Genomic DNA, 10,511 nt, shown 5'->3' with positions numbered 1-10,511 from the left:
AGCAGCGGCAGCAGGAGCGTCCGCGGCCCCGGCCTCCACATCCCCCCGACCCACTCCGGCCAGGCCCGGGGCCGCTTCCGCCTGAGAGTCACCTCCAATCCCCCGCCGACAGCGCCGGCCCCCGCGGCCAATGATCGCTCCGCGCCGCTCGACGCCCGCCTCCCCATTGGTGGCTTCCCGGAGAAGCCCCGCCCTCGTCGTCAAGGGCAGCGGCGCCCGGCTGGGGTCTGTGGAGCCGGGGCTGAAGACACGACGGAGGCTGCGATTGGGCCACGAGCTCGGGCACTCAGCCAATAGGCGTGAAGGAGGGCGTGAAGAGGCCAATTAATGCGAAGATGGTGGTGGTAGTGGGGGGCAGCGGAGAGGGCGGGGCACAGGCTCCCTGAGGTTTCTGGGGCTTCTTGTCCCTAGCTCTCGAGGCCACGTGATCATTCCATCCAGATGTTCTTAATATGGTCAGTTGGGTGTGCCATAAAGGTTGGCGCCAAAGGCTGGGAGTTCAAATCCAGCTTCTGGCCCTTAATTTGTTTTGTGACCCTGGGCAAGTCCCTTCAGCTCTCTGTACCCCTAGGCGATCCTCTAAAATGGGGGTTCTTCACTTGGGCCCCATACACCTGTTGTTTTTTAAATATGTTTTGAAAATTGCATATCAGTGTAATTGGTGCCCTTTGTCATGCTCTGTAGTTTATTATCACGTTGTAAAGCATGATTCTGAGAAGGGGCTCCAGGCTGCACCCCACTGCTCGTGGTGAACCGCCCAGCCCCCCCAAGAACTCTCTAAAGGCAGGGGAAAACCAGTCCCTGCTCCCAAGGAGCTCACAATCCAATGGGAGACCGTACAAACTATGGAGAAACAAGACATAGGCAGGATAAACTGGAGGTGACCAGCGGAGGGAAGGCCCTAGCATTGGGGCGAATGGGGAAGGGCTGCCTCTAGAAGCAGGGGTTAGCTGGGACTTGAAGAAAGCTAGGGAAGTCCAGAGTTGGAGGTGAGGCTGGAGAGATGTCCAGGCATGGAATTCAGCCAGCAAAAGACGCGGCGTGGGGAGTATTGGGAGATGGAATGTCTTGTTCAGAGGAACACCTAGGCGGTCACCTGATCACTAGGTCAGCTGTAGGGTTTCCTAGGAGGTTTCTGGGATAAATGAAATTTCCCAGACAGGAAGCTGCCATTAGGAAGCCAGTGACCAAGGAACCACAGGTCAACTGACTGGCTGACCATCAGTTTCTGTAACTGAGTGTACAGGAGATTGAGCTGGTGGGGAGGATGCTGAGTGAGAGCACAGGAGTTCCCAGCCTACAAACTGGGGGAGTCTGGGAGCAGAGCTCTGGTGGGGGAAGGAGAATTTACACAAAGGGCAGATTTGACATGACCAAAGTTAGGGTTCCTGAGGCCTACGAAAAGGTCTTGAGGCAACCCCTGGGGAAGGCTGGTGGTATCAAAGGAAAAAAAAATGAATACTAATAGTGCACTTTGCCATTTAGGCTCATCTGCCAGAAACATTTTAATTTTCATTGTTTATGTAATATATCATTAATTTATATCAAAGTCATTTCTAGTTTGGAGAGAGCTGTCCAACTAGCTTAGTCAGTCCCCTTTCCCCTCTGATAGGACTTCTCTGTCCTGAGATGACTTGAAGCAACATTCATGGGAATCTTGAACAAGGAAAAGGTCAGAATATGTTGAAATATAGTTTTGGGTTAACATTCAAGAATAGTTATCACCCAGTTCCTTCTTAGACCACTCTTCTAAAAGTATTCCTTCCTGTGATCAATATCTTTGAATGCAAAAGAAAACACAGTTCTTAGGCTCCTCACAGCACCAATTACTTCAAGTGAGTGGAGAGTCAATGATCTTATTTAGGGAAGAGTTAAGGTGGGTAATTACCACTATTCCCTTTCCCTAAGAAAGGTCTTTGCCTTTGTTCTATCCATTTCTCTCGGTGGAAAGCATGGAAATGATTTTGTTCTAGAGAAATATTACTTCTTAATATTTCTACTGTAACCAGGGTCTTGAGCAGATTTGCATAAGACTCTTATCATGGATGGATATTGATTACTTGATATTCCATGCCTTCAAGAGGGTGACAAGAGAGATCTTTGGTCTTCTGGCTTCCAGCTTTGAGAGAAAAGAGTTCAAGAGTCTCTGGGAGAGACCCCTAAAGCGAGAGGAAGACTCTGGGAAGAAGCTGACGACAATGATGTCCCTATCCCCAGCTTACCACACTAGCTACTTGGGAGAATTTCTGGGACTCTTTCAGTGGAGCTGAGAACCCTTGTTTCCAATAGGACACCTCATTCATTCTCTGTATTGTTTGGCACAGTCTCCTCTATAACTTCTATGATACTTGTCACTGCTTAGATATGTGGGGATTATAATTGTCCAATCTTCAAGAAAAACCACTGAGTCAGAGCTCTGAGCCAATGGCACTTTTTTAAAAAGGGTCCATGGTCCCCTTTAATGAAATGTGCTTCAGGTCTTCTTCCAGATCTGAGATGCTCCCCTCTTCCAGGACCTTGTTTTTATAGGGTTTGATACCCAAATATGCAAGAGGTATGGTATAATACAGAATCTCATTGGTTGATAGATCTTTCTCTTGAGGGCCAAAGATGACATAACAAGGATGGTAACAGGTTGGGTGAACCATGGGGCATCTCCACTGACTAAGTGATGATAAGGTGGTCACCTGCTCATGCTGGACAAAATAGAATGGTCTGGAGATATAAAAATAAGTTGAGGGACTCTTCAAAGTGTCAAGGCATCCCACCCATGCTGGGTTTGGACATGGAATTTGGGCAAACTGGGACAGCAATATCTTTGTCAGCATTCTTGAGGTTGTGTGACTGAGCCTCATAACCTGGTGAATAAGTGGTGAATATTCATTAAAGTTTGAGGTCCATTATAAGAACCTAACTATCCCTATATGATTTATGTAAAGTATCAAACTGATTAATGCTGATTGGAATACAGTAGGGGTCCAAATGAATTATTGCTCACAGACAAATGGGTTTATTTGTTAATCACCATGTGTAGTCTTCATGTAACTGACATTTGGTGGGAGTCTCCTTGGATATATGGCTTGGGATACTACTTTCCTATTAAAGAGATAGTTATTAGAGGTGCAACTTGAACGTAAAAACATTCTTTCCTCTAACAATATTTAGCTGTGAAGGGGGGCAGGGTGGCTAGACAGATTCTGTCTGAGGAGAGCAGAGTGGCCAGCCTCATGGCACCAACCTCCCCCTTTCCTTCCTATGAGGAATCCAAAGTCACCCTTGGAGAAGGTTGGAGATTCTAGAGATATCTATTCACACCTTCCTGTGAGCCACTCTAGACAGATCCATATGAGTACACATAACTTTCATTGGTAAATGAATCTATCCATTTATCTATCTATCTATCTATCTATCTGTTTGTCTGGCTATATGTATGTATGTATGTATACACACACATATATACATATGTATATATATATGTGATATGTATACACATATGTGTGTATGTGGTTTGAGAGGGAAGGTGCTATCAGCTGGAAAGCCTGGTAGAAAATGATGCTTAAGCCATGCCTTGAAGACTAAGTTCCTTGAGGGCAAGTACTGTCTTTTGACTCTTTTTTGTTGTCTGGATTCGGGACAATGGACAATGCTCTCATGCTTTCCCAGTCACCAGTGGAGTGAAACAAGGCTGTGTGCTTGCTCCCATGCTTTTTAGCAGGATGTTTTCAGCCATGTTGTCAAATGCTTTCAATGATGATGAACATGACATCAAGGTGAGCTACCGCACTGATGGTGAATTCTTCAGCTTCAAAAGGCTACAAGCCAAGACCAAAGTGGAGGGAGTGTTGGTGCATGGTTTTCTGTTTGCAGATGATTGTGCACTCAATGCAGCCTCTGAGGCTGAGATGCAACAAAGTATGGACCGATTCTCTGCTGCTTGTGTTAATTTTGGTCTAACAATCAACACCAAGAAAACACAGGTGCTCCATCAGCCCGCACCACACCATCTGTATGTAGAACCATTGGTTACAGCAAATGGAGAAGTTTGGAATGCTGTGGATGAGTTCACTTACCTTGGCAGTGTACTTTCTAGGGATGTACACATTGATAATGAGGTTGATGCTCACATTGCCAGAGCTGGCTCAGTGTTTCGGAGGCTCCGAAGGAAAGTGTGGGAGAGAAGAGGTTTTAGACTGACTACTAAACTGAAGGTCTACAGAGCCTCATTATTGTGTGCCTGTGAAACCTGGCCAGTCTACCAGCGCTATGCCAGGAAACTGAATCTCTTCCATTTGAATTGTCTTAGGAGGATTCTGAAGATCACCTGGCAGGATGAGATACCAGACGCTGAGGTCCCTTCTCAAACTAAACTGTCAAGCATTCAATCTCTGCTTCAGAGAGCACAACTCCGATGGGCTGGTCACATTGTTGGAAGGTAAAATGGTAGGCTTGCCAAAAAGACTATTTTACGGAGAATTCACACAGGGCAAGCATTCACATGGTGGTCAAAAGAAGCGATACAAGGACACTCTCAAGGTCCCTCTAAAGAACTTTGGAATTGATTGTGTGGTATGAGAGGCACTGGCACAGGACCACCCAGCATGGTGTGCCCACATCAGAGAAGGTTCTGTGCTCTATGAGAAAAGCAGAATTGCAATAGCTCAAAAGAAACAGAAGATGCGCAAATTTAGAGAATCCAGCCCAAATGTTCAGGTGTCCGACCTGTGGTAGAACATTCGAAGTTCATCATTGGTCTGATCAGCCACAGTGGGACACATGAGAACTTGACTCTGGCATACTGATGTCATTTTGTTCCTCTTCGAAAACGAAGGATGACAACATTTCCCCAGCACTTAGTATAGTGCCTGGCACATAGTAGATGTTTAATAAATGTTTATTGACTGATGGACTGGAGGAAGAGAAGTCTATGAAGCTGCAGAGGAGACCACCTGTTTGTTGAACTAAGTTGAAATGTCTCTGATGGTCAATTAGTCACTGGGTTCCATAGGTCCTTAGTCACAGAATTCTGTGGTATCTCAATCATAGGACTTGAGAATTTCTCAGATGTTATGAATGGGTAAGGTGAGAAGAAGGAATACATTCCAGGCACGGGAGATGGCTAATGAAAATGGGGAATAAAATGACATAGAGATGTAAAGTTGAGTGTAGATCATGGGAAATGATCAAGTTGAGGAACTGGGAAATTGGAGTGTTTGAGGGAGTATCAATACGTACATTGGAATCCCATAAGGTAAAAGCAGCATTTTATAACTAGCTGATAATTGTTTCTTTTTTTAATCAATTAATTTATTTCCAGTTTTCTACATTCACTTTTATAAGATTTTGAGTTCCAGAATTTTCCCCTACCTCCTCTCCCCCCTCCCCAAGAGGGATGCAATCTGATATAGGTTATACATGTACAATTGTATTAAACATATTTCCACATTAGTCATGTTGTGAAAGGAGAATCAGAAAAAAAGGGAAAAGTCACGAGAAAGAAAAAACAAAGAAAGAGAAAATAGTATACTTCAATCTGCATTTAGACTCCATAGTTCTTTTTCTGGATGTGGATAGCATTTCCCATCATGAGTCTTTTGGAATTGTTTTAGATCATTGTATTGCTGAGAAGAGCTAAGTCAATCACACTTAATCATGTACAATGTGGCTGTTACTGTGTACGACGTTCTCCTGGTTCTGCTCACTTCACTCAGCATCAGTTCATACAAGTCTTTCCAGGTTTTTCTGAAGTCTGCCTGCTCATCATTTCTTATAGCACAACAGTATTCCATTACATTCATATACCACAACTTATTCAGCCATTGCCCAATTGGGCATCTTCTCAATTTCCAGTTCTTGGTCACCACAAAAAGAGCTGCTATAAAGATTTTTCTACATTTGGGTCCTTTTCCTATTTTTATGATCTCTTTGGGATATAGACCTAGAAGTGGTATAACTGGATCAAAGGGTATGTTTTATAGTCCTTTTTTTTATGTTTTATAGTCCTTTGGGCACAGTTCCAAATTGCTCTCCAGAATGGTTGGATCAGTTAACCACTCCACCAACAATGCATTAGTGTTCCAATTTTACCACATATTATCCAACATTTCTGATAGTTGTTTTTTTATGAGCTAATCAAACAGACCAAATCTTGTGTCCTCATCAAACTACTCTGTCTGTATGTATGAATATATGTACCCACAATGCACTACTTCCATGTTCATGAACTGTGACGTTCCTTTATCTGATTATCATCTGATGTCATTCCATCTCTCCCTCTGCTTGCAATTAACTCCAAACCCTGTTTTGTTTTTGTTTTGTTTTTGTTCTCACTGAGACCTCCATGCCTTCACCCTTCAGTTCTCTCATAGGCTCTCACCCCTCTACTGGCTACATTGCCTTTCCTTCCTATCTTTAGCCCTGGACCAAGAAGTTCACCTCTGCTGCCCTCTTTTCTGGATTCTCTTCTCCCTGTGTCCCATTCCTGATTTTGCCTCAGCCTTGAATCACTCCCACCACCCACTGCCTTGTGTATTGCTAAATAAAACTGGGGTCAATTACGCAATGGCTTAACTCCTGGAGTTTTCATTGACATGGGTTGCATGAACCTCAAAAGAGGGGAAGTCACTTAGTGATGGTGGCAGAGAGCCTGGAAGTGGCAAGGAGAAGCGAGGAGGATTCCAGTTCCTCGAGTGAAAGTGCAACCAAGGCTGGAAAGGGAGGAAGGAGGCCAGGTCATGGTGAGAGTCAGAAGATGGAAGCAATGTGAAATCAAAAGATTTAAGATGAAAGCAAGTTTGTTATCTGTGAAGGAGGCATTCCACAGGGCACAGTGGAAAGGATGAGGGTGGGGATAGGGGGAGTGGCCTGATGTAACATTTAACTTTTCCTTCAAGAATGTGGATAATATGCCATTTGGTACATATATATTCAATATGGCAAAATGCAATTTCCCTGATTATCTCTTTCAATTAGGTCTGTTTTCGCTCTTGCTCTGAGAGCATGATTGTTACCCCTGCCTTTTTTATTTCAGCTGAAACATAATAGATTCTGTGTATGTCTTTTGGTTTCAAGTGTGCTTCTTATAAACAACATATTGTTGGATTCTGGTTTCTCATCTACTCTGTTGTCATCTTCAGTTTTATGGTCGAGTTCATCCCATTCACATCGCAGGTATGACTGCTAACTGTCTGTCCTATTCTTTTATATTTACATTTATATGTATCCTCTTTTTTTTAAGCTCTCTTCTCTTTCAGTCAGAGTCGTTTTGCTATTGATCACTGCCCCCCTTAATCTGCCATCCCTTTTATCCCCCCACTCTCCTATCTTCTTTCTCAGCCTCTTTTCCTGTTACTTCCCTATTGGGCAAGGTGAATTTCCGTACCCAAATATGTGTGTGTATTCTTCCTCCCTCGAGCCAGTTCAGATGAGAGTGAGGTTCAAGGGTTGCTCACTTACCCCTCCTCGCTCCTTCCGTTGTATAAACATGCTTTCTTGCTCACCCCATTTATGAGATCATTTTCCCCACTCTTCCTCTCCATTTTCTCTCTCCCAGTGTATCCTTCTTCCCCAAATTCCATTCTTCCCAAAACCTCTGTCTAATCCAGAGGTTCCCAAAGTGGGTGATACCTGGTGGTTGCTGGAATGATTCGGGGGGGGGGGGGGGGAGGCCCGGGGGGGTATTGGGGGGGCTTTGAATAAAAATAAGGGGTCAGTGAAAGCATAAGGAAAGAAGAGAAAAGGAGAAAAATTTGAAAAACCATTCATACACGTTTCATCTGTTGTGTAACAGTTAAAGTTGTGGTGATTACATTATTTTACAAATAAACACAAAATGCAAGTCATAACTGATCAGTGGTCAAGTCTGCCAACAGGTCTTAACAAGCAAGTGTTGGCAGGTCAGTGTGTTAGTCGTGCGATCTGGGGGAGAGGTCTGTTCACCGCCTCATGGTCTGAGCTTTTTTGAGTTCCTGACACAGCTTTGGGTCTATGGTTGAGTTTCGGTGGAAGCTCATTGGTTACTCCATGAGGAGGTCCTGGAGTTTCAGAGCAGCTGAACTGCCAGCTCACCTTTGCTTTGGGGCTCCTGACTGGGTTATTCCCCTGCTGACTTATGAGCTGAGTTAATAAAGGCCAGAACTGAGTCTCAGCACTGCTCCTGGGTTCAGAGCCATACAGCTACATTTCCAGAATTCATTCCTGGCTCAGTCCTCAGCTAGGCTCCATGCTCTCTCATAACTGTTCCTCTCCACTGTGGATCTCTGACCACGAACTGGGGGATGGGCAACAGATGGCACCTGTTCTTGTACCCAGTGCCAGGACAGGGGTCCTCCAGGATCTTTCTGCTCTGCGGATTCCCATTCTCGTGGTCTCTTTCCGTTCCCTTTCTGCTTCTGTTGTTGGAACGACCCTGTCTCAGTCTATCTTCTTAAGCTGCCCTAGGCTCATTGTGACTTTTTTCTGACTTTTCAGATCAAAATTAAGTCCAGTGCCTTTTCTAGGTTGTTGTGGAGTAGGTGCATTGGCTGAGCTACACAAAGATGCTTCCTCCCTCTCTGCCATCTTGACCCTACCTTCCCAATACAATTTTCTAAGCAACAACATGGAGGGGAGGAAGACCTGTGTGTTAGGCCACCCTGGCTTGCCCAGACATTCCCCTTTAGCAATGGAACCCAAGAGACAAGCTCAGCTGCACCTCTGGCTTAAGCAGCCCCACTAGATAGGGTCTGACTTCACAACTCTCCTGACGGCTTGCTCCAGCCTGGTGATCCACTTTTGATCTGGCCTCAGGATTTTTAAGCCCTAATTGCTGAATGGATGCTGCCTCAGTCAAATTGAGACCTGTTAAATGATGAACAGGCTGACTTCAGAGAAACCTGGAAAGACTTGTATGGTCTGATGCTGAGTGAAGTGAGCAGAACCAAGAGAACGTTGTACACAATAACAACCACGTTGTGTGATGACTAATATTGATAAACTTAACCCTTTCTGGCAATATAAGGATCTAAGACATCTCCAGAGGCCTTGTGATGGAAAATGTTATCCACACCCAAAGAAAGAACTATGGAAGCCGAATTGTTATTTTTTTTTCTCTGCTGTTGAGTTTTGTTTCCTCTTTCTGATGGTTCCTCCTGTTGGTTTTAATTTCTACTTACAACATCACTAATGTGAAAATATGTTTAATATGAATGTAAATGTACAGCCTATATCAGATTGTGCGCCGTCTTGGGGAGGGTGGTGGGGAGGAAGGGGGAGAAAAATTTTAAACTCAAAAGCATATGGAAGTGGTTATTGATAAAGCAAAATAAATTAATTTTAAAAATTGAAAAAAAAAATGAGACCTGTTAAAGACCTTAGCTTGAAAAGGCCAAGGTCCTCCACCGCATCCAGGGCCATCTCCAGTTGTCTTGATCTGTATCTGGCCACTGGCCCCAGATGGCTCCGGAGGAGAAAGTGAGTCTGGTGACTTTGCACACTTAAATCCAATCCACTTGCATGTCATGGCATCACCTTCCTAAGGTCGTGGTCCTCTTCTAGAAGGAAGGACAAAGAACAGGTCTCAGGATCGTGGCAGGGGCACCTTACTGCTGAAGAAAAAGATTGGACTTTTGCAAGCAGAAACTTGAGGAGGGAGCTCTCTGCCCATCTTAGTCTGGGGATTCTGGTCTCTCTCCCCTGGGTGGGTTTCCCTAGGTTCCACCTCTGGGCTGAATCCTCCGAAGGTGGGTCCTGTCGTGGGAGGGGAGGGCAGACTATGCTGGGGACACCTGAATTGGCCAGATCATTCAGTTGGGCAGATGCTGCTGAATCGTGGCCTGAGCCTGGGGCCACTTAGTTGATGTTCTCAGTGTGTCCCTGGATATTAGGGACTTTGGGTTGGAGAAGGGAAGACAGATCCAGGGGTGCCTTGGGAAGAGGGACTCCCCACCTCCTGCTTTTGGGGGGATAGCAATAGTTGCCTTTTCAGGGAAAGTATTTGGGAGCATCAAGAAATAGGTGCCCTGGGAGCAGCTAGGTGGCGCAGTGGATAGAGCTCTGGCCTTGGAGTCAGGAGGACCTGAGTTCAAATCTAACCTCAGACACTTGACACTTACTAGCTGTGTGACCCTGGCAAGTCACTGAACCCTGATTGCCTCACCAAAAAAAAAAAAAAAAAAGAAATAGGTGCCCCTGGTTCAGTGTGCAGCTCTAGAACTGCTGGGGGCAACTGGTCATGTGGTGAGCCCAGAAGCCCTGTTAGAGAAGTTCATTCATTCACTTACTAAGTGCCCATTATGTGCCAGGCACCCTGCTAAGTGCTGGGGATACAAAAGAAAGCAAAAGACAGTCCCTGCCCTCCAGGAGCTTACCATCCAATGGAGGAGACAACATGCAAAGAAATATCCACAAAGCAGCCAATACACAGTATAAATAGGAGGTAAGAAGGCTTGGGAAGGCTCCTTGTAGGAGGGGGGATTTTGGAAATACCCGCAAAGCAGCCAATACACAGTATAAATAGGAGATAAGAGGGCTTGGGA

The 10,511-nt window shown here is 45.1% G+C and overlaps 1 protein-coding gene across 1 annotated transcript in view; it reads right to left on the bottom strand.

Annotated features, from left to right (window-relative positions):
- Positions 1-10,511, bottom strand: part of SDF2L1 (stromal cell derived factor 2 like 1) — a 15,489-nt gene that overhangs the window by 2,338 nt on the left and 2,640 nt on the right. The window contains exon 2 of the mRNA XM_027847500.1: positions 51-285. Coding sequence (XP_027703301.1) covers positions 51-285 — 235 coding nt within the window. The remainder of the gene's footprint in view (positions 1-50; positions 286-10,511) is intronic.

Source organism: Vombatus ursinus, unplaced genomic scaffold (assembly GCF_900497805.2).
Source record: "Vombatus ursinus unplaced genomic scaffold, bare-nosed wombat genome assembly UNPS02015411.1, whole genome shotgun sequence".
NCBI lineage: Eukaryota > Metazoa > Chordata > Mammalia > Diprotodontia > Vombatidae > Vombatus > Vombatus ursinus.
This window is presented reverse-complemented; position numbering and strand designations above follow the sequence as displayed.